This window comes from Carassius auratus, chromosome 49, assembly GCF_003368295.1.
Source record: "Carassius auratus strain Wakin chromosome 49, ASM336829v1, whole genome shotgun sequence".
NCBI classification, from domain to species: Eukaryota; Metazoa; Chordata; class Actinopteri; order Cypriniformes; family Cyprinidae; genus Carassius; species Carassius auratus.
Genome location: NC_039291.1, coordinates 11,497,768 through 11,522,849, shown reverse-complemented (window position 1 = coordinate 11,522,849; position 25,082 = coordinate 11,497,768). Strand labels below are relative to the sequence as shown.

Here is a 25,082-nt window from a genome sequence, read left to right as displayed (position 1 = left end):
CCAAAGTTTCAAACCTTCAAACCGTATAAAAAATATGTGGTAGGCTTGTCTTGATATATGTCTATGGGCTTGCCTAAACAAGTCGGATCATTGAACTGGTTCAGATTGGACGGCTGCTGATGTCGTCATATCCGTTGCTCGAGACACTTGGCGCGGAATCTGTTGTTTTTGCGCGACGCTTCGACGAGTGAAATTTTATCTCACATTAGCACAAATTTTTATTGATGGCTCCTGTCTCAAATCCAGATAAAGACATGGACGGTGGAGATTGTGGTGAGAGTTTGTACATTGCTCAGTGTTTATTAGCTTACAGAATATTAATGCAGTTCATTCAGACAAGCAGGCATCTTATTTGATTCCTGAACTGACAGCGCTGATACAATATTACGTTAAATATAATGAACTGATATTCCTCCACCAATCGTTTAAATATGCTTTTATGAAACACGTGAATGTGTAATATATATTTGTTAAGTAATTTTGGTGCTTCAGTCTTTGAATGTAAATTGAACATGAACAGAATGTTTCACTTTATAAGCATTATAATCTGTCCTAGCTGACACATAAATACACATTTATGACCCATTTGTAACTAGTTCCTGTTTGTATTTGACTATGACCTACAGAAGCTTTTTACATGTGCATTAACGTTTCTTATAAATGTTTAATAAAAATGTTTACCTTAGTCCTAGAATCAGTGGTTTATTGTTTTGGTTTCATATTTCATATTCGTATTTATTTTTAGAAATATATTTCTATGCCATTATCATTGTTTTAATTATAATCATATTTTTATATTGCGTTTCTTAGAGAAATTAAAACTACATGTAATCATTATTATAATATGTATTTTTATTTTCAGTAATAATTGAAAATTATACAGTAAATTATCTTATTCCATGAGAGCTTTCGCTGGAAACTTATAACCATGATTTGTGCATAATCTTAATAGATTTTAATTTCATGTGTCATTCAAGATTTGTGTTTTTACAGTTTTCTATATAATATGTTAAAGCTTGTTGCAGTTTTGATTTTACTGGACTGATTTCTTTATCCCATAGATGCGTCCGACATGTGTGGCATTGCCACTTCACGTTCCAGGCGGGAGAAAAAAGAGAAAGTGGGGCGCAAGTCGGCTTTAGAGCAACTTAAACGAGCCAAGAAGGGAGAGAAGGTTAAATATGAGGTGAGTTGCATGCCAGCTTTTGGTCTATTCTTGATGTACACGTCTTCAGTGTTTTGACAATGTGTTGTGATCAGGTGGAGGAGTTCACCAGCGTCTATGAAGAGGTGGATGAAGAGCAGTACTCAAAAATAGTACGAAAAAGACAGGATGATGATTGGATCATTGATGATGGTCAGTCAAATCTTCATACTTCTGCTGACCTCATTGCTTAAATGGGCACCAGCTGAATGTCTGTTGTCTTTGTCAGATGGGACAGGGTATGTTGAGGATGGCAGAGAAATCTTTGATGATGATTTGGATGATGACGCATTGGAGAAGGACCCTAAAAGTAAGTTCTTTTTATTTTGTCAGTATGCAATATTAAGCATTGTTCCCCTAGTTGGCTTAACCAGGTATTTTTGATCTCTCTTTGTCTGTAAACAAGGCGGAAAGGCAGGGGCAGGGAAAAAAAGTCTCTGTCAGTAAACCCAACAGCATTAAAAGCATGTTCATGAATAGCAGTGTGAAGAAACCTGCTGAGGTAAGAGTTATTTTGCCACTTTGTGCACTTTGTTTGTTTCTTACTTCTGCATAAAAATGACCTTTATGTAAATGTTTAAGTCAAAGGTGGACCTGCATTTAAATATGTATGGACTAGTTTCGACATGAAGGAAAGTTCTGTCATTATTTGGCAATTTGGCATCTGTAATGAAGGTCAGAGAAGTATAACAAAAATGTCTATATCCATGTTTGCATTATAGAAACATGTGGATTTGTCTCAAGATGATCTGCTGGGAGATATTCTGCAGGACCTGCACTCTGAGGTGAATTACCTTTTTTTTAATCAAATCTATAGCTGTCTACTTTTAATACAGGCATCCTGTAGGTGCTTTTTTTATGTACAATTTTTGTATTCCTGTATGTCAGCCATTGCAGGTTTATGAACTCATGATAATCTGAATGTTCCACAGAAACCAGTTTTGCTCACTCCACCACCAGTCATTACTTTAAAGAAAAAGAAAACACTGGGATCCCCTATGAATCCATTTTCTGTCAAACCACAGGTTCCAAAGGTAGTTATCCCTTATTTAAAATGGTTATGTATTCGGTTTTCTTTTTTAAAATATTTATTTAGAAAATGTGTCAGTTTTTAGCTAATTTTAGTATTTAAGTTTTAGTAATTTCGTTGTGCTTTTTGTCTTTTTTTAATATTGCTATTTAGCTTTAGTTTTTTTGTTTTAGTAATTTAATACTTAAAATCTATTTTTTCATTTAGTAGGCTAAGTAACATTTCTAATTTGTCTAAATGTAATATTTTTTCAGCTTTATTTTTATTAACAAAAATGATTTGCAATAGTTTGAGTTAACAGTAACACCTTTGGCATTACCTGTTTTTTTTGTCACAAGGGTTTCTCAATATGAGGTCATAAAACCAGATGTAGAATAATTATGCAGTGTTTAGTTAGTTTCGATTTTAAGTTTAAAATTGATTTACATGAAGTATGCCATGTTATTACACATCTTGCCCTTCATAAACTACAGGGGCCTTTCACAGGTACTGCCACTAGAGGGTAGTCTAAATCCATCTGTTATCGCTTGTCCATGTGAGCTGCTCCTCAGGACTTTGGCTCTGATTTCACACACCTCATCCTGAGCCTCTGTTCTCATTTGTGCTGTAACCAATTTGACTTGATGTCTTGTTCTTTTTATGCCACCTCCTTGGCATGATTAAAGGCTACCTACTCTTGACTTTAATGAGACCAGACTTTAAAAGCCCACTAGGGTGTAGCAATACACACTGTGACACATTCACGCTCATACCCCTCTTATTGGGGGGGGGGCCAATAATTACAATCTCTTTGCATTAGCTCCAGCATTCAACACACGCTTTCACTGCCTCGTTTCTTACAAGACAAGCTACCAAAATAAATCCAATGGGGGGAAAAAAGAAAAGCTTGTAATGTTGTTTTTTTTTTTACATTTGAGAATACAGTTTTGCAGTGTTTAACCACTTCACGAGTCTGCCAATATTAATATATCTGCAAGCCCAGCTTGACTCAACAACCTTAATTACTTTGATTAGTCTTATTGTGATACATATTCTCCACTGTCAACCATCATGATGCCGAGCTGTACGCTAAGATGTTTTGGTAGAGATCAATGGGAAATGGCCATACTTGCGTTGCGTTGACCCTGACATTAGTGGCATGATTTGAATGCTCCTGTATTCAGTTGCCATTTATATTTTGATTGAGTGGCTTCTTTATCTGTTGAGAACCATGTGAGTGATAGGCTTTGGTGTTGTGGATGTCATTTTTTCCATCGCGATAAAGATGCTTGATTTGGCCTCCATTCGAATGCCCTCCTGAGCTTCTCATCTTTCCTGATTGGCCTACGGTAAGGGGATCTGTACAAGCCCCCGGTGATTCTCAGCTTGTTGAAATATGCAGGTTATCCAAGCCGTGATCGAGATGATGGCTGTTTGGCACCAGTCTCTAAAGGGATTCAGTGCACGATGTGCTGTTTCAAACTTTTCATTTCCTTTTTGTGTCTTCCGTTGGTGCCAGACATTCAGAACGTGGATCGTAACCATTGCCTAATTTGACAATTGGGTTTTACGATCGTCAAACACTAAATCCTGTCAGTCAGATGGTGCATCGGCCTCGTCTTCTGATGGATGGTCTGCTGTCTTCACCATCATTGTTTTGAGATAGGAATTACAGGCGCTCTGCTTTTAATAGAGTTAACTAATTCTTTCTGAGAAGCTAGCTTAGTGCTAACCTGCCATAGGGGTGTAAATTCAGCCAGCAGGTGTTGTAAAGTGGGTGGAAGTCTAGAGGTGCCGTAAGGGAGAAAGTTTTGAGCTTTATTTGTTGGTTCCTTTTAGTGAAGTTATAGGGTTGGTTTCTTAAACAAGGGCTATCATCCCTTTTTAAATTTGATGATCCCTTTGCAAGGACTGTCATCCTGAAATATATATTTTTTTACACATTTCCATTAATACGGTGTTAGAAAAGTGTTTTGAATATTTTTTTTTTTTTCAATTTTGTTTTTATTGTATGATTGTATCAAATAAATGCAGGCTAGGTGAGAATATACAGGTGCATCTCAAATTACAAATGTCATAGAAAAGTTCTAAAAAGAAAAAGAAATAAGTTACATTTATTTCAGTAATTCAACTCAAACTGGGAAACTCATGTATTAAATAAATTAATTGCACACTGACTGAAGTAGTTTATGTCTTTTGGTTATTTTAATTGTGAGGATTTTGGCTCACATTTAACAAAAACCCACCAATTCATGATCTCAACAAATTAGAATATGGTGACCTGACAATCAGCTGATCAACTCAAAACACCTGCAGAGGTTTCCTGAGCCTTCAACATGGTCTCTCAGTTCACTAGGCTACACAATCATGGGGAAGACTGCTGATCTGACAGTTGTCCCGAAGACAATCATTGACACCCTTTACAAGGAACCACAAACATTCATTGCCAAAGAAGCTGGGTGTTCACTGAGTGCTGTATCCAGGCATGATAACAGAAGGTTGAGTGGAAGGAAAAAGTGTGAAAGAAAAAGATGCACAACCAACCGAGAGAAGCGCAACCTTATGAGGATTGTCAAGCAAAATCGATTCAAGAATTGAAGCTGGGGTCAAAGCATACAGATATGTCAAGGAATTTGGCTACAGTTGTCGTATTCCTCTTGTTAAGCCACTCCGGAACCACAGACAACGTCAGAGGCGTCTTACCTGGGCTAAGGAGAAGAAGAACTGGAATGTTGCCCAGTGGTCCAAAGTCCTCTTTTCAGATGAGAGCAAGTTTTGTATTTAATTTGGAAACCAAGGTCCTAGAGTCTGGAAGAAGGGTGGAGAAGCTCATAGCCCAAGTTGCTTGAAGTCCAGTGTTAAGTTTCCACAGTCTGTGATGATTTGGTGTGCAATGTCATCTGCTGGTGTTGGTCCATTGTGTTTTTTGAAAACCAAAGTCACTGCACCTGTTTACCAAGAAGTGCCACAAACTGATCACCTCCATGCCATGGCGAACTGAGGCAGCAATTAAACAAAAGGAGCTCCTACCAAGTATTGACATGTACATGTACAGTAAATGCACATACTTTCCAAAAGACCAACAATTCACTAAAAATGTTTTTTTTTTATTATTGGTCGAAGTATTCTAATTTGTTGAGATTTGGTAAATTGGTGGGCTTTTGTTAAATGTGAGCCAAAATCATCACAATTAAAATAACTAAAGACTTAAACTTCTTCAGTGTGTGCATTGAATTTGTTTAATACACGAGTTTCACAATTTGAGTTGAATTACTGAAATGATCTTTTCTACAACATTCTAATTTGAGATGCACTTGTATATAAATAAGTGTGTGTATGTATATGTGTGTGTATGTGTGTGTGTGTGTGTGTACATATATGTATGTATATATATGTATGTGTGTGTATATATATATATATATATATATATATATATGTGTGTGTGTGTGTATATACAGTATTGTTCAAAATAATAGCAGTACAATGTGACTAACCAGAATAATCAAGGTTTTTAGTATATTTTTTATTGCTACGTGGCAAACAAGTTACCAGTAGGTTCAGTAGATTGTCAGAAAACAAACAAGACCCAGCATTCATGATATGCACGCTCTTAAGGCTGTGCAATTGGGCAATTAGTTGAAAGGGGTGTGTTCAAAAAAATAGCAGTGTCTACTTTTGACTGTACAAACTCAAAACTATTTTGTACAAACATTTTTTTTTCTGGGATTTAGCAATCCTGTGAATCACTAAACTAATATTTAGTTGTATGACCACAGTTTTTTAAAACTGCTTGACATCTGTGTGGCATGGAGTCAACCAACTTGTGGCACCTCTCAGCTGTTATTCCACTCCATGATTCTTTAACAACATTCCACAATTCATTCACATTTCTTGGTTTTGCTTCAGAAACAGCATTTTTGATATCACCCCACAAGTTCTCAATTGGATTAAGATCTGGAGATTGGGCTGGCCACTCCATAACATTAATTTTGTTGGTTTGGAACCAAGACTTTGCCCGTTTACTAGTGTGTTTTGGGTCATTGTCTTGTTGAAACAACCATTTCAAGGGCATGTCCTCTTCAGCATAGGGCAACATGACCTCTTCAAGTATTTTAACATATGCAAACTGATCCATGATCCCTGGTATGCGATAAATAGGCCCAACACCATAGTAGGAGAAACATGCCCATATCATGATGCTTGCACCTCCATGCTTCTCTGTCTTCACTGTGTACTGTGGCTTGAATTCAGAGTTTGGGGGTCGTCTCACAAACTGCCTGTGGCCCTTGGACCCAAAAAGAACAATTTTACTCTCATCAGTCCACAAAATGTTCCTCCATTTCTCTTTAGGCCAGTTGATGTGTTCTTTGGCAAATTGTAACCTCTTCTGCACATGCCTTTTTTTTAACAGAGGGACTTTGCGGGGGATTCTTGAAAATAGATTAGCTTCACACAGACGTCTTCTAACTGTCACAGTACTTACAGGTAACTCCAGACTGTCTTTGATCATCCTGGAGGTGATCATTGGCTGAGCCTTTGCCATTCTGGTTATTCTTCTATCCATTTTGATGGTTGTCTTCCGTTTTCTTCCACGTCTCTCTGGTTTTGCTCTCCATTTTAAGGCATTGGAGATCATTTTAGCTGAACAGCCTATCATTTTTTGCACCTCTTTATAGGTTTTCCCCTCTCTAATCAACTTTTTAATCAAAGTACGCTGTTCTTCTGAACAATGTCTTGAACGACCCATTTTCCTCAGCTTTCAAATGCATGTTCAACAAGTGTTGGCTTCATCCTTAAATAGGGGCCACCTGATTCACACCTGTTTCTTCACAAAATTGATGACCTCAGTGATTGAATGCCACACTGCTATTTTTTTGAACACACCCCTTTCAACTAATTCAACTAATTGCCCAATTGCACAGCCTTAAGAGCGTGCATATCATGAATGCTGGGTCTTGTTTGTTTTCTGAGAATCTACTGAACCTACTGGTAACTTGTTTGCCACGTAGCAATAAAAAAATATACGAAAAACCTTGATTATTCTGGTTAGTCACATTGTACTGCTATTATTTTGAACAATACTGTATATATATATATATATACACACACACATATATACACACACCAATCTGAGAAATAAAAATGAAAAAATTCATTCCAAAAAGAATGCATAAAAAAATTGCATTAAACAAATGGAAAGAAAACATTTTACATTTTATATTTGCATTTTCTTTTCTTTTTTTCTTCTTCTTTTCTTTTTTTTTTTTTGAAAATCTAAACTTTTTATTTATTTATTTTTTTCTTTTGACCTTTGTGGAAAAAGATTTAGTGTTTTTAGATTTTTTTGTTTGTTTGTTTCTTTTTTATTTATTTATTTTTTAAATACATGCACTACAATCAAGGTCAGCAATGCAGTTGGTACCACTGTTGTAAAATCTGACTGATTAATCATGAATTTTTTTTAAACCAGCTTAAGCTGCTGTGATTTAGCTCATGTTGCTGTATGACAACTTGGGGAAATCCCCCTGCAGGCCAGTTAGTAAGACCCATGTGTGTTTAGCATTTACTAGCGCTCGTGAAGTGACGTTTTGTGGCCCTTGACCTTTCCAGAGAAACATTTGTTCTGGTGCGAATCCTGTACTCCCCTGGTATGAGATGCATGCCATGGAATAGCGTTTAGGGTTTCTTGCTGAGGGGTCTGTCCTGATTGATGTGCCTAAATTTTATTTTCAGCTCTTTGTGCGGCGGCCAGTGTGAAAAGCAGAGCTTCAGCTGTGGAGCTGGGGAGGGGGTTTGGGTCTGGGGTTAATCGAGTGATGTTTACAACTTCTGTGGCTACGGACTGCTGATGGTTTTGGAACGTTAGTTAGCCTGACCTCTCACCCGCCTTGCCGCCAAGCCCCAGACTCCTCTTTACCTAGTTTAGACAAGTTCAAAAAGGTAAAACAAAACATATTATGCGGTCACGGATGCCATGAATTCTTCAGATCTCAAGCAGCTGTTGGTGAGATGAGATGGGCTGTCTTGGTGAGTTAGGTGTCATCTGAGTAAACATTGTTTCTTTGCTGCTCTCTCGGACGGTACATTCAGTTGTCCGAATCACAAAAGCCATTTTTAACCTTCCCAGAATAAGATGTAAGTGCCCTCCTTCCTTCTTGTAGCCATTGTTGCACGCACACTTGACTCTGTGGTCTTTTGGTTGGGGATTTGCTCCTGATATCACTGGACTTAACAAATAGTCACAGGGCCAAAGCATATTTTTGGATCAGCCTTATGTAGCTTCATGTTGCTCACACAAGTTCCTTCGAGAGCTTTGCACCTTTTAATTTAGGCTGGCATCATGAGTGAGGTGTTATTCTTAACTAATGCCTAGGGCTGTAGTACTCGAGTCCGGTCTTGGACTCGAGTCCGGACTCGAGACATTTTTCTGTCGTCTCGGACTTGTCTCGGACTCGTTGAATTTGCACTCGGACTTGTCTCGGACTTGGCCATTGGACTCGCCAAGTCTTCTAGTTGGTCTCGACCGAGTCCAGCAAAAAAATAAAATAAAAAATGTCTCCTTCAAAACAAAACCACATTTGCATGATGTCGCGACTGAAACTGTGTGGAAAACGCTAGGCGCGCCGCTCTCCTTATTTCCAAAGCACTCTGTAATCTGCGCTCGCGCTCCAGTGGCGTCTGCTGTTGCTGGGCAACCATGACCCGCTCTCCATGATGACGCAGAAGTTTCAGCAAAGAATAAATGGAATTCACTTAAAATCACTTGCAGTAGCTCTGTTAATAGATTCATTTAAAAAATGGCTATCCTTGTACAACTATGATAATCTGTTTCTCCATCTTGCTTTAGCTTTCAGTATTGTTCCGGGAAAGGATGTGCATGACCAGTGGTGCACTTACTGCGACCTGAAAAGTTTAGATGTTTCTAATTTAATTTTCTACCTGTTAGATTGTGTTTTATTTACGTCTACACCTAGATAGCCTTTTTTTTTTTATCAATAAACGCGTATTAATGTATAGCCTTATGCAACAATTACATATGTACATTTTAAAAACTTTATATATGACATTACATATTTACATTATATATGTAACAACCAGTATTTGTATCTGTAACAATCACAATTTTTTTCCTATCTGCATTCGGATACAACATCGTACAGTTACTTGATAAGACTGTTATGACTTTTTATATATTTTTTCGTAGTTATCACTGAACAAGTATGTCGTGTTAAACTGAATTAATTATTAATTTCTAAAATAATATTTATCATGCAAGCAGAGAGATGTCATGACAAACGTGTCATAGTGATCATTTGAACACGACTGAATCCATTCAATGCACACATTCTCATTACGCAGAACACTTTGAGCAAGTCTATAATGTAGTCGACTTCACTAAACAGATGTGTGTGTGCCGCGCAAACATAAAGATGAAAACATGTAGGACAAGTAGACAATGTATCCATATCTATGTTGATTATTAGCCTACTTTTGAGACAGAACTGATTTGGTTTTTGAGAGACTGAGACGTGCAGCGCGGCTGTTTGATTGGCGAGCGCGCTGCTTATTCCATTCATTCGTATCATGGTAGCCTATAAGCTTTCAATATTTGCCTTTTAAATAGCCTATATACAAATAATATAACGTGTAGCTATGATGTATTATTATAGGTAAAATTACTCTTGCAACGCTCTGATTTCTGAGAGATGCACAGAGAGGCGACAACAATGCGGTGTTTGATTTGCGCGCTTTTCACTCATAAAGTTTACATTCATTCACTTCTGGTGCTGATGCCCTGGCTCACCTGTTATCTAGCAAACACCAGACTGTGTCAGCTTCAGCCGAGTATTCAGGCAGAATTATTCCTTGTCCGTTATTCGTTTTTTTTAAGCCATTATCCGTGCCATATTCGGCTTCAGGCACAACCCTAATTATTACATTACATACAATTCTACGTACAATTCTAAAATTCACGTCGTACTTGCAAACACTTTGTATGCATTATGGTTAATACATGCTGGAGTAGTCGATTGTTTCCGACAGTGCTCGACTAGTCTATGCAAACACTAGCACAGTATGACAAAAATTGCTGTATTTATGTGCGCATGCCCAGTAGAGCCAAACGTATCCATTCTAGCCTTGCTGTGTGCATTTGTCATATCCCGAGCTTTGCGTGTGTCTGTGCACTGTGCCAATTAGGCATAGTCATATACATTTTTGACCACAGATATAATGTCAACAAAAAATAAAGTACATAAAAATTATTTGACCTTACAGTTCCAAACTTTGTTTGTTTATCCAAGTTTAGCTCCCAGGGTCGGACTGGGGGTAAAACCAGTACTCATTAGCAAGGCCCCAAAGGAAGAGAGGGCCCTTGAAAAGTATGAATCTGAAATATATTTTATTTTACCTGGATATTTTCATGGGTGGGGGGCATGGGGGCCCATCAGGACTGCCTATGCATAGGGCCCAGGATCTTGTTTAATGCCCCTGTTAGCTTTAACCCTAATTATACACACTTGAACCTAATCAAGCTCTTACTAGACAAAATCTTCTAATCTTCCAGGTGTTTTAAGGCCAGTTGGAGCTAAACTTTTCAGGACATTGGCCATCCAGGATGTAGTTTGGAGACCCCTGTCCTACAGAGTTGTTACTTCGCACATGCTTTTTGATCATTACAAATAATAATGTAAAATGATTTTCTTAGAATAGGAGATATGCTTTCTCTCGCATCACAAACATTATCAGTAGTTAAGTATGTGGTCTTGAATAGGACCCTTTTTTCACTCATTTGGACTCGGTCTTGGACTTGGACTCGAAACTTTTGGACTTGGACTTGACTTGGACTCGAACCTCTTTGGACTCGGTCTTGACTCGGTCTCGACTAGTCCTGGACTTGGACTTGACTTGGACTCGATAAAGCCGGACTTGACTACAGCTCTACTAATGCCTTCTGCGGACCCTTTTAATGTTGTGTTTAATTTAACGGTGCATGTTTGCTGCCTGGTTCCCCATTCAGATTACTGAAAAGCTTCAGTTTAGCTCCAATGTAATAATCATCTTTCTCTGAGATAGTGGTATTACTGTTGTTAATGAATAGGTGGAAAGAATCATGTCAGCCTGCATGTGTTGAGGTGTCACTCAATTTTCCAATAATGTAGTTCAGTATACTGTAGAACATAGTGTTGTGTTACACCACAGCCTGCTTTGGGAATAAAGCAGAACTGCTTGTTGTTTTAGAGCTTTTATCAAGCAGAAGTTTTTTGGAACGTAAATGTAAACTTATATATATATATATATATATATATATATATATATATATATATATATATATATATATACAAAAATTTAAATAAAATAAATACAATTATTATTATAAATATAAAAAAATTAAATTGATATATCGGTAGACCTATTTTTTGCCCCCCAAAATGCTTGTTTATGGGGAAAAATAATAAAAGCAGTTGTTGTTATGGTTATTATTATTAATTAAGTGTTGTATTTTTTATTTACTTATATTTATTTATTTACAGGATTTTAATATATATTTGTATATATACAAAATTTTAAATTCTGGATGAAAATGTTATATTAATGGCTAATAATTATATTAATGTTATGTTTTGTCCAAATTAAAACACTACAAGCTAAATTTTACACGTTAAAGGTGAATTTAGTCATCAATGTGTGTTTTAATGTACAGTAAGAAAAATGAATATTCTTTTTGAGATTACATTCAACAGGTTTAAAAAAAAAACTCTTAACACTTATGTAAATGGTTTATTAATTGTATTTATTAATTTAAGAACGGCTTAAACTAAATGAAAATGGGATGTTCCCTTGGCAATGAGCTGAAATTAAAATAAATTTAAACATTTTATCTTTAAGTTTAATTAATGGTTATAGTTTAATTTAGTTATATAGTTTTTTTGTTATTATTATTATTATTTTCAATTAATTTTAATTTTGTTTCAAGTAAAAGCATTTTATTGCTTTTAGTTTAACTGTAATAACCCTGCTGTCGACTGGCCACAAATGTTCTCACACTGGCCCGTGTCAGGTTAAGAGTGCATCAGTGTTGTAAATGTATGTGTCAGCTCAAGCTCATAATTCAGAAACAAGATCTAATAAATTTTCCTGGGAAATATTGATCAGGGGTATTATGTTGAGGTTTGGGAAGGGGATGCTGTGCTCTTTTTAGTGGGATATTTTTACCTCCAGTTCTAAATGCCAGACTGCCTGCTGAAGTGATTTCAGGCAGCCATATTAAATCAGAGAGATATTTTACCCCTTAGAGCTCAGACCCCATGTGATCTGCCTGTTTGCTTCCACAAGGCCAATGCAGCATTTGTGCGCACCTGTGTTGCATAAATGTGCCTTTGTTGACTTTCATTGTACTGTTGTCTCTGTGCATTTGCTGTTGTTACATCCTTTGGATAATGATTTGCACACTGTCAAAGAGATTACTTTATGTGGCCATTGGCATTTGCCTAAAAAATATGTTTGCATGCTACGAGAGCAATTTATTTTTTGAGTGTCCCATTTTGATTTAATTTAGCTTGTGTGTGCGTGTGTATGTTTTAGATCCTCTGGACAGAGGATAGAGAGATGACAGTGGACATATTTCAGCCTGACAGTGCTGTGCTGCTATTGCTATTTCAGGCAGAGGACTGTCATCCTCAAAATGCTTTTCAGCAGGACGCTTTTCAAAACAATCGTCACCAGATACTTTGTTTTACAAGGTTTCTGTACCGCTCCAGGGCTTAAAATGCCTGCTATGATGTGCACCGAAGCTAACAGAAGGCCAGATGCCTCTGGCGAGCAAAAGGCTCCGTGGGGCAGGAGGAATGAACTGTTTACGAGATCAGCTGTAGACTTAGTTTTTTGTCTATAACCATTCCACCGCCCGCTTGAAATGGTTGGGAAGAGATAAATGAATGTGTTAATGACAGCCCTGTCGATTGGTGCAAAAAAGATGAAGGCCTTCTGGGTAGACGGGGCCAGATGCTCCTGTCCCGTCAGTCACTGCGATCTGAGCCAGTTGCTTCAATTCATGGGTGGTATTTTAACACCATTTTAACTTTAGGATGCACTGCTTGGTATCGCCCTCCATTAAGTGCTTATTGGGGTCAATTTGGAGTAATATGAATTTGGAATGACTTTTACTGGCATAAAAGTGATGCTTTTCCAAATTAAATTGTTGAATTGAATAAAAAAATAGGTTAAGACTTAATGTAATCCATCAGCATGTAATTAGGTCATTAAAAGTAGGTTTTAATATAATTTCTTATTCTCATTTATTAATGTCATGTTGCCTGTAATTGTCTGTGTCTGTTTTATTGCAATGTAAATTATGTTGAATCCAGGTCATTAGTGACATTAAAGAAGCTACTGAGTGAAAAAAAAGTGTTTACTGATGTGCCAAGGAAGAACAATTAGTCAGGTGTTTTTGCTAAAATGTGTGTGTGTGACAGAGGCATTCGTAATCTGATGGCAGGCTCAATAATGGCCCTCTGCTGACTCTTTATCATGTCACACTCCAGATGTGTCCCCAGGCATGTGACTGAGTGGGTCCGGTCCCCTTTTCAGTCTTACTAACAGACAGTTTTTGCTCCGACACCGCTGCTAATTCAGTCTTGTAATAACAGTCCACTTTCATCACTTCTGCCCGCAGTCAGACAGGGAGCTGAGAAAAGGCTAAATGGAGCACTGTTGGCACACTGGACAAAAGTATAGAATGTCGAAAACATTTACAGAAGAGTTTGTGCTGTCTGTGTGTTCAGTGTTTCCTGCACATTGAATTAAATGGGCTAGGGACCCACCACCAAACAAATTATTGTTCTAATAGAAGTTAAATTGGAATATTTGCAGCTTTTCGCCCTTAAAAGATTTTAAAATGTAACATTTATTTAATATCGTATCAATTACTTCAATTGTCATTTATTGTAACAACTGTTCAGGTCTGAGTAGGTTTATTTTCGTGTGTTGGGGTTACAGAGGAACACCCATGCTGGCAGAACATCGCTGGACTCTGATGTCAGAGGCTCTGTGCCTTCTGTATGTTTGCTCTCAGATGTGTTGGTTGGCATGTGCTTTAAGACAAGCTGACTCCGCTCTCATTTCTGAGCCATAGTCAAATGACTTGTCTTTCAGCTCTATGCCCCCCCCCCCACCAATCTTTTTCTATTGTCATAATACACCCACATACAGTACAGTGGCCATGGAAACATATATAAACATAATCTAACTCATCACTATAGCCTCTTTTCATCTTCGTCTCGCTTTTTTCCTGGTGCCTCTATCCCTCTCATTCTCCTTTTTCCAACTCTGTTAATATCTGACTTCATCAGCTTTAGCGGTGCAGCTAAATGAACTGTGTAATACAGTATACAGTTGCATTGCTAAGTAGCTGTAACTTTATGACTCTCTTTGAAGTAAACCCGCACCTGCTCAAGGTCAGAAGCACTCTCACACAGACAGATGGTGTATCAATTTAAGTGTGGACTCTAAGGGTACCACTGGAGAGCTGGGTGCGAAGTGAAGGCAGAGGACTAGAGCCATCACTGCCTTCTGTGAAGCCTCTGTGATCCCATCTAGCGTTCACCTGGTTGAATTGTGCATCATATTTACTGGTGCTTGCTATGCCAAGTATTACTTCTGTTGTTCATACATAAGGTTATGGATTTGAACAAACTCTTAATCCCAGGGGCGATTCTATGATTTTCATTTTAGGGGGGCCCAACCCCCAATGAGGGTAGAATAAATAAAATAATGTTTGACTAATAGGTTAGGGTAGTGTACTAATCCTATTGCAGTATTCCACTGTATTGCATAAGTGAGATGGGTAGAATGTTTAAGTAATAAGCCAAATACAAGTCTTCCTGATCACAAACACACACAATTTTACTGTTTAGATTTCTAGCAAAAACCTCTTACATTAGCTCAAGTATACGAACCTTTCCCTATTCTCAAGTACTGTCTGTTACTGTCTTCAATCATTTCTGTGCATGACTGTTTGTTAGTAAATGCCACTGTAGTGTGTTTTATAATGAAAGTTAAGTTTTCAGCTGAAAACAGCTCATTTTTATTAAGTATGTGTTCATGTGTTAAGGGCTAATGTCATTAGATGGGAGTGAGCCAAAGTCTGCTGACGTTTTCATATGAAATTTAAACGGGACTGAAGCGATCATGAATTCATGTTCAGTTGATGGAGCTAATGGCAATATGTTTAGAGGGGCTGAGTATAATTTTTTTGGGAGGGCTAAAGTATGCTCTCAAAATGGCCTAGCGATGCCCATGCTTAACCCTAAAATTAAACTTCATGTGAACGTGCTGGTGCTTTTCTAAAGCTTATAATGTTTACCTAGTAAATGTTAAAACGAGTGAACAAAATAGAGATCAAAATACAGAGTCTTAAAGTGCAGTCACACTTATTATTTGATGAAAATTTGTGGACAATATCCAGTTTTCCCCCACAATAAGGAGTGGTAAATATTTACTCAAAGTTTTAGCTTGTTTAAGTTGGTCATGCAAATTGACTGCATTGACCATAGACTGTATAAAAACATTGACGTAGTGCCCGTGCCGTCACCTGTAGACTCCTGAAGTGTGTTTTTGAAGCCTAAAGTGTGCAGAGCGGGCGGTAGCCATCTTGGTAGCACGTCACCGCGAGACTCTCCCGGACAATCAAAAATGGGTAAAAAGGCGGGAGCTACCGTATTTTCCGGACTATAAGTCGCACTTTTTTCATAGTTTGGCTGGTCCTGCGACTTATAGTCAGGTGTGACATATTTATCAAAATTAATTTGACATGAACCAAGAGAAAACATTAACGTCTCCAGCCGTGAGAGGGCGCTCTATGCTGCTCGGTGCTCCTGTAGTCTACACTGACCAGCATAGAGCGCCCTCTCACGGCTGTAGATGTAATGTTTTCTCTTGGTTCTCTAAATAAATGCGACTTAAAGTCCAGTGCAACTTATATGTTTTTTTCCTCATGACGTATTTTCGGACTGATGCGACTTATACTCAGGTGCGACTTAGTCTGAAAAATACAGTACTTGCTGAAGCCACGGTCACCTAGTGCGACGGCATTGTCAGCAGCAGCAATCCACCTGTCACTCAAGTGGCCACGCCCTTAATTATGCAGAACTTTCAGTCTTAATTTAAACGGATGAGTTATAAAAAAATTCACCCCCCTGTGACTGCACCTTCGGGCTCTTGTGACAGAGAAAGCATCCACTCAGAACTTCCTTTAAAACCAAGAACAGAATATGTAGCAACACATTTGCAGTGACTTTCACTGACAAGTACTTGCATTTTCTTCTACAAATCTAGTCTGTATCTAGAACCAGTTTTGAGAATGCAAAAATGGAAGGCGCATCATCAGAAAATAACAGAGGTTTAATCCTGCTTAATTAGTTGTGTGTTTCTGTGTCTTTTGAGGTGACCTTGGCTATGTTGGTTAATGCCTACAGCTATTTTGTTATTACTCAGACCTGACCTCCTACTTCCCTCTGGGAGGCATGTTACACCTCATAAAGCATGCTTACGTCCTGCTCCAGTTTCAAGGAGTGGAGCTTCCCATGCTCTGAAATAGCCTCGTCCTTGTGCTTCTGAGGGCTTGGGTTTGGCTATGATGCGTGTGTGTGTGTGTGTGTTGGGGGCATGAATCCTGGTGTCTTGCTCGATTGCTGTTGACAGGCTGCAGTGTGTCCCTGTCTCTTTGAGGCCGCAGATTAGCGCCCCTTATTTGCCTGCCGAAACCCCCACCTGTCCGAGTCCCTCTCCAATAGAGGTCACCCTGCATGCCGGCACATCGGCTATGGGGTGTATGTTTAAGGCTGGACACCCTAAATAAACAGACACTGTTAATATGACACTTCAGATATGTACAGTCTCTCTGTCTACCTGCTACTGTCTGCAGTGGGTTTGTGGGATTGATTAGTCACTTTTCTTTTATAATTTGCAAAAAGTTCTGAAGTAAAGATTTGACAAGAAATTATGTGGAAATGAAAGTCTTATGTGCTGTAAGAAAAATTTCGGTTTTGAGAATTGCAAATATGAGTTATATACTCGTATTCCTTTACATTTTTGTCATAGTAAATGGTTATTTGGAATATACACTGTAATAGGATACAAATTGATCTGCACGTTCAAAACACCCAGACGTTATTGTGGCTGTTAGGAGATAGTGTAGCAGTCTTGTGAGTCATGTTTTGTTTTGTTGGTTTGTCTTGTGACTCATGTTTTCAGGAGTCAGTAAGATTTTTAGTTTTAAAATAATATTTTTATATTCAGCAAAGATGTCTTAAATTGACCAAAAGAAACATGAATGACATTTATAATAAAAAAAAAATTATATATATTTCAAATATAATAAAAAGAATCCTTAAAACAAATTACCAAGTTATCTCCAAAAATATTCAACTTGTGAGTTGTTTTCGGCATTAAGAAATGTGTGAATATTTTCTTAAGGATCCGTTATTTTAATCTGTAATGATATTTCACAGTATTACTGTATTTTTACTGTATTTTTGATGCAAACATGACTACTTTTACTGACCCCAAACTTTTGAATGACCGTGTAGTTCATTTGTTTAATTACAGGATGATTTCATTAGCTTGAAGAATTTTTTTTTCTTTTTTTTACTTAAATGTTGATTGTAATAAGAAAGTGACACATAAATAAATTCAGTTAGAGCTGTGATTTGAACCTGTTTTTCCCAAATTTGCACCATGACTAACCACTTAGTCCTGTTTTCCTTTTTTAGCCTCCTCTTTTATGTATTTTTTCCCCTTCGCGCTACACTTCTACCTCCCTCCGTCTGCCCTTCATTTTTTCCTTTTGTCTGTCTCTTTATTTTTCTCTGACAGCTGTGGTTTACATGAGTCTCCCTCTGCAGCTGGACAACCCTCCCCTTCTCTCACTCTCTTTTTTTTTTCGCGTCATGCAGTCCAGTGGCGATTAAGACTATTAGGCCTTATAATGACTCTGCTGGTGTGTGGGTTTGGAGCCCCATTTCAGTGCAGCTAATAGACCTCTTAGCCAATTATCCTCCATTTAGAAGCAAATCACAGAGGCTTTTTCTCTCCCCCTTTGATAAATGTTGAATTACTGAATAGATTTGCTAATTAAATTCTTTGTGTGTTTTGCGTCCGTGTGTTTGAGTTTACGCACGTCTTTTTTTCCCCAATAGTATTTCTTGCTGATAAATGTGTGTTCTCTGAAGTGCGTGGGTTTGTTTGATGTTCCAGTTTGACCGATCTGAAATTGATATTGTTCTCCACTTGCTGTGTTTAGTGTTTATTGTGTTTCCCGAGTGACATGCAGTCTTTTGTCTCCTGCAGATTTTGATGCACACCAAAGAAATGGTGCAGAGGGTGAGTCATGATTGGTGTACGTTACAGTAATAATTAAGCGGCACTTGCCATGTTTGTTATTTTTAAGCCGTGCGTGGGTTTGACGGTTTACGTTTCTCCCTCAGATGAATCTAGAGGTCATATACGGGGATACCGACTCCATCATGATCAACACCAACAGTACCAATCTGGAGGAGGTCTTCAAACTGGGAAACAAGGTAAGGTTTTCGGGGGGAAGGGAGGGGGTGTTTCTGCACTTCTCAGAGTAAAATGCATTATTGGATTTTTAAAGCTTGAATAAGTCTGACATTGATGATTTGAGACATCCCTGACAGTCAGAAGAGAATTAAACCAACCATTCGGCAATTGAATAAATGTGTCTGTGTAGGTGAAAAGCGAGGTGAATAAACTCTATAAGCTTCTGGAGATTGACATTGATGGCGTGTTTAAGTCCCTTCTGCTGCTAAAGAAGAAGAAATACGCGGCACTGTTGGTTGAGCCTCAGGGAGACGGCAAATACACCACCAAGCAAGAGCTCAAAGGTCTGGACATTGTGCGCAGAGACTGGTGTGACCTGGCCAAAGAGTGTGGCAAGTCAGTGCAGTGACCTCCAGATAATCAACCCCATTTATAAAGAAGACTGTAATGTAGTAGTAATCTTGATCTACTGTATATAGTCTTTTGTAATACAGTTGTGATTTATATGATCCTTTTCCCGTTCATCTAGTTATGTGATTGGTCAGATTCTGTCAGACCAGAACCGTGACACTATTGTAGAGGACATTCAGAAGCATCTGATTGAGGTTGGAGAGAAGGTGGCCAATGGCAGTGTTCCACTCAACATGTTTGAGATACACAAGGTAAACTGCTGAATTAGAAACCTGCTTTTCACAGATATGTGCAGCGTTAGTTAAAAAATTGGAAATGCTTATCCGCTCAAAATGAAAAACAAAACAAATGGTCTTATGGGAATTATGTAGTTACTAAAATTGCTTATATATATATATATATATATACTGTTAAATGTAAAAAAGATATATATATATATCTTTGATGGCAAAGCTGACATTTTATCATTACTCCAGTCAGTCTTTAGAGTCACACGATACTTCAGAAAGCATTCTAATTTGCTGTTAATGTAAAATTTTTTATTATTGTCAGTGTAATATATCTAAAATGGTTGTGCCAATGATAAATGGTAACAGGTGACAACAATGATACATACAATATTTCATGGGTGTCTCTTGAAGTTTGTTCAAGGGAATACGTTTTTTGTTTTTGTTTTTTCCTTTCAGTCACTGACGAAGGATCCTCAGGACCACCCTGACAAGAAGAGTCTCCCCCATGTCCAACAGCTACAGAAAAACAGCCGGGACTCAGCCTGGACACACAGTATTACCTGTCCCAGCAGGTGCACCCTGTGGTGGGCCGAATCTGTGAGCCTATTGAAGGCATTGATGCAGTGCTTATTGCCACATGGCTAGGTGAGACTGTCTGTCTGGATCAGTATTCCCTGTATTTTTGCCAGAAAAGACATCTGAATTTCCCTCTTTTTTTTTTTTTTTTTAATAATATAGAGCTGCCTATATTCCAATATTCATTCAAGTTTTTTCACCTCACTGTAAACTTTGACATCTAATCACATCTGAACATACTTGGTTTGGATACATTTACATAAATTTTTTTTTTGACTTTTTTTTTTTTTTTTGATAAAAATTAAGTCTGAACATAATTTAACTGACATTTTCAGTTGAAAACAAACCATTAATTAATTTTAATTTATAACCTATTTTATTCTTTTATTCTCTTTTTTTTGATTAAGGTTATATGCTTAGATGCATTCTAAACGTATTCATTTTGGACCATTTAATAATATCAATTATATCCACATTATTTTTCAGTGTGAAAGTAAGCCATTTTCTGTGAATGTGTGAGACTTTCGGTTCATTTTCCGTTGTAGGGAAATAATGAGAAGAATAACAAACTGTAGTAAATGGTAAAACTGCACTACAAATCAGTGCGTTCATAATTAAGATAATGCATTAAAATAAAATGGTAAGAGACACCAGTTTGCAATATCAATCAGCAAAACAAGCTGTTTTGTACAGCTAATGCGAATGACACCCGAAGCCAGAAACATTAAATTTACAAATGGCTTAGCAGCTGAGATCCCATTTACCCCCCAGATGGAAATTCAGTTTCTTTAAAAAGTGTATGAACCCTGCCACAGACCCTGGTAGTGGGTCCAAAACTCGGACACTAATTCAATCTATCCACCGTGTCACCAGAACAAGTCGTTGGTTTCCTGAAATACTTAAGGCTGAATCTTGCAAAAACATCTAGATCACATTAACGATTAGCAACACATTTACGCCACCTTCACGTTCAGAATATCCCAACAACCGCTTCTTACATAGTTATGTAAAACAGTCTCACGATACACACAACATTCTGTGTCCATTCCTAACTACAGTTCACGCACCAGGCTGTTCACTTGGCCTCATATATGTGTGTGTGTGTGTGTGAGTGTGTGTGTGTGTGTGTGTGTGTGACATGCCACATGTTTACCTGTAGATGGCAGCAGCACTCGGCCGTCAGTGGGTTTGGATCTTCAGAGACAGTGGTTAATCCTTGAAGTCTCATAGTCAACACTTACTTATGTGCTCATTTATTCACTTAGCCAAATTACCCAGGGGGACGTAGGCTGTTTTTCCGTGCTCTAGTAGTGTTCAGTGTCACCTGGGGGGATTAAATGGAGATTCAGCTGCTGTCTCTTAATGATTTGATGATCTCAGCTGCCTGGGAAAAATCGGATAGCTGCGCTTTCTCAACCCCTCCTCTTTCCCCTTATTATGTTTCCAGTTTATTCTCATCATTTGCTAGTCTACCTCCTCTTGCCTCCTGCAGCCGTGCCATATTCTCTTTGATTCTGTCCCTCTATCCTCTTTCAGCTTTTAACTTTACCCCTCTTTCCAACACTGTCTTTCCACTGTCTATAAATAAACCGTGGGGAAGTGGGGAAGTCTGAGTCTGCATGGCTTTGTCACCAACATGCAAGAAATATGTTTCCACCTAGAACATCTTAAATACAAAAAGAAGTCAGCAGTGCAAGTTTGTTTAAATTTATAAATTAAATTAAATTAATGCATTTAGCAGATGCTTTTGTCCAAAACGACTTAATGCATTCAGGCTTTCATTCTTTACCCAAAAGTGTTCCCTGGCAATCGAACCCACAGCCTTTTGCGCTGCTAACGCAATGCTCTACCACTGAGCCACAGCAACACTTTTCATAGTTATTTACTTTTGCTATTTGATGCTAAATATGGAGTTTATAGTTAAATAAAAAAGAGAGATTTGTAACTTGAACTTTTCTACTTGTCCAGGGCTTGACCCAAGTCACTTTCGAGCTCAACAGCAGCAGCAACGTGAGGATGAAGGGGACAACTTCCTGGGTGCTCCGGCCCAGCTCACTGATGAAGAGCGCTACCGTGATTGAGAGAGGTATACTTTCACTTGTCCTGACTGTGGAACCGAAAACATCTATGGCAACATGTTTTGAAGGGGCGGTAAGTTATCAGCCCTCATATTCACATCCATTAGCAGACTTAATCTTATCAAAGCAAAATGCCAAACAGTCCATCCCGATTCATGCATTTCTCACCGTTCAATTGCGTCCTACCTTAACTTCCTGTTAAATATTGTGTAATGACAGGTAACAATAAATTTGAGCCGCGCAGGTGATTACTTCCTCTGCTTCAGGCTTTTACCGGCCTATTAATTTCAGAGGCACACACTTTATTTATAGAGGCTTGGCAGAGCTGGGCAGGGGGAGAGAGATTTTGCATGGGTATATTCCTGGAGCTTTTCAGTACACAGGATGTCCGTCATACTCCAGGCCGAGGTCAGCGGGGGCTAGAGGAGCATGTGTAATCTGCCTCTAATTAAGGGTCCGCACACACACATACGCTCACACACAGCTTTCTCTTGTCCAAAACTCATAAAAAGTGACATTGACCTCCTCTCCACTGGGCTGATCTCTGTCCTCCTAGCTATTTGGAGATTTTGCACGCTTCAGCCAGGGAAAGCTAAGAATTCTGGGAAAAACTGGTAGCATTATGCGCACTAACTCAAACGTGTTACAATCCCTAATGGACTTTAATCAGGGTAAACACCTTATTTAAACTGACATGGGTTTTAGAGTGTGTGTGTGAAAGTTGATTTTTTTTTTTTTTAAAAGGTCCCACATTGTCAAAACTGAAGTTTCCTGGCTTTTTTAATGATAACTGAAGTCTAGGGGCTATTATCTACCATATTAGTTTCAACACAGCCTGCATAACATAGCTGTGATTTTTCACAAGCCATTGTGACTTTTGTAAAAAGTTGACGTCAGAATTGCAGTCACTGCCTTCAGTCACAACCCCGAGCTGCGCCCACCGTCCCACTCTCCTTTTGACAAACCCCTAGACAACATCGCATCCATAAAATTGCTGAGCAACAACAACACTCAGTAAGAAAACAATCAGAAGAGATGCTCATGAATATTAGACAGGCCAAAATCTACAATTATATTACATTTAAATCTAAATTTAGTAATTTACATTACAACAAAAACGTTGAAACTCTGTCGCAGATATTTATCTTCTTTGTTTTCTTTTTTTTTCTTTTTTTATTACAGTATTTTAACGTTTCTCTGTTCAGTTCGAACTGGTTATATCTATTGGTTCAGTGACCAAATAGCTCATCTAGCCACCCCTAGTGCTCATTTATAAATATTTAACCATTTTGTTGCAGATTCATCTGCGAAACAGCGGCACTTGTGAATAGTACCCAGGAAACACTGAAGCCAATGAACAGACTATACTTCTATCTCTCACAGCCTTGTTTTCAAATAAATTCAGTATGCCATCTGCTCTAAGCTCTAATGGCATTTTTACAAATCCATATCCAGTGTACACCTTAAAGCATGTGGTACCACGTGTATGTTATGTTGATGAATAAATACGCTTGTTATTTATACTACTGATAAGGTATCTAATAATTAGGACTACAGGAATATAGGGGAGCTCTGGTTATAGGGAGTGCACTGATGAAAGGAAGGCTTGAAAGAACAGCCTTGACTCACAGTCACAGCAAGATCATTCTCTTATCAGAGCTGGCCATGGAGAGAGGCAGGAGGACAACAGGAATGCAAACAGATGATATAAGAGACTGTATTTGCATAGACACATGGTTCCCCCTTAAAGTGGCGCTCAGTGAGAGATGTAAAGATCATAAAACCGCTAATGGCTCGCAGCGACTACCGGATAGTGAATTGAATGGCGCTTCGCCACCGCCGTACCATAAAAGCAAGAGTGATGTGTTTGTGTGAGACTGTGAGCTCGAGCAACTGTGCTGACGCATTAGCCACACACATATACACACACATGCTCCTTCAGCTTATTTGAGGCATAATGAACACCATCAACAGCTCTGCTAGTGCCCGTATGAGGTTAAATTGAAGGGATATCAGGCTACAGTAGTTTTTATCCACTGTTTAACTACAATTGTTGCCACTGTTTCTCAATGGGAGGTCTGGGGCCTTTTAGATGTAGAAAAGCTGGCAAAGCTTGCAAATCATCTGCGCAGTATGGCATTTGTTACTTGCTGTCACCCAGATACACAGCTGAGAGCTTAATGCAGTGCCATTTTTGCTCCTGTGTGTTTCTTTTCCCAAACCTGGATAACCTAGAGCCTTGGTCTGAGGGCATTCACAGTATATTTTAGTATGTTTGAATGTCTAATAGGTCAGGTCTAATAGCCTTTAAAAGCTTCTTTGGGCAATGCCAGTCAACAGGATAAATGCCCTGATTATGTTTTGTGTGTGTGTGCCTGTGTCGTGATCAAATGCTGTGTTAAAAGTGTATTTGTTTGTTTCCAGGTTAGCTCCTTACAGCCCAGCCTGAAGAATTGCTGCCATATCCCTTGTCGGAGCAGCCCTGTTGAGCATCCTATCCAAATTAGCAACAAACTGCTACTGGACATTCGGCGCCACATCAGGAGATACGAGTATGGATAAATTATTATTGTAATGCACCACTTATGTGTGTTAGATTGGCCACTGCAGGTGTAGTGGATAAGGTGTTTCATAATAAGTAGTCTTAACTAATAAATACCTATTTGCACTACAGTTTTTCAAATCGCTGGAGAAAATCCACACCAGATGTGTTGTTGTTGTTATTATTATTAGTAGTATTATTTTGATACCAATCTATCAGTAGACCCAGTACTCAAAATAATAGCCAGCATACATCCAGTGTTGTAGTTGAGTCACCAACCGTCGAGTCCGAGTCGAGTCTCGAGTCTCAGTGTTCGAGTCCGAGTCCGAGTCACCAAAGAAGAGTCCAAGTCGAGTCACCATTACCAGAGTTCGAGTCCGAGTCGAGTCTCGAGACCCGTATTGGAATTTTTTTTTTTTTTTTTTTTGAGGAAACCATAGCAACCAACTGAGTTGGTAGACATTGAAGTCCAATT

General features: G+C 38.4%; 1 protein-coding gene across 1 annotated transcript; it reads left to right on the top strand.

The window, feature by feature from the left end:
* The first annotated feature begins 40 nt into the window (after positions 1-40).
* Positions 41-24,900, top strand: LOC113066224 (DNA polymerase alpha catalytic subunit-like). Its single transcript, XM_026238031.1, has 14 exons — positions 41-273; positions 1,062-1,186; positions 1,261-1,357; positions 1,434-1,514; positions 1,611-1,706; positions 1,927-1,989; positions 2,137-2,238; positions 18,561-18,593; positions 18,698-18,790; positions 18,961-19,166; positions 19,300-19,432; positions 19,868-20,056; positions 21,956-22,138; positions 24,490-24,900. Exons 3-12 carry the CDS (start codon positions 1,334-1,336, stop codon positions 20,054-20,056), a joined length of 1,020 nt encoding a protein of 339 aa, XP_026093816.1. The 5' UTR covers positions 41-273; positions 1,062-1,186; positions 1,261-1,333; the 3' UTR covers positions 21,956-22,138; positions 24,490-24,900.
* The last annotated feature ends 182 nt before the right edge of the window (positions 24,901-25,082 follow it).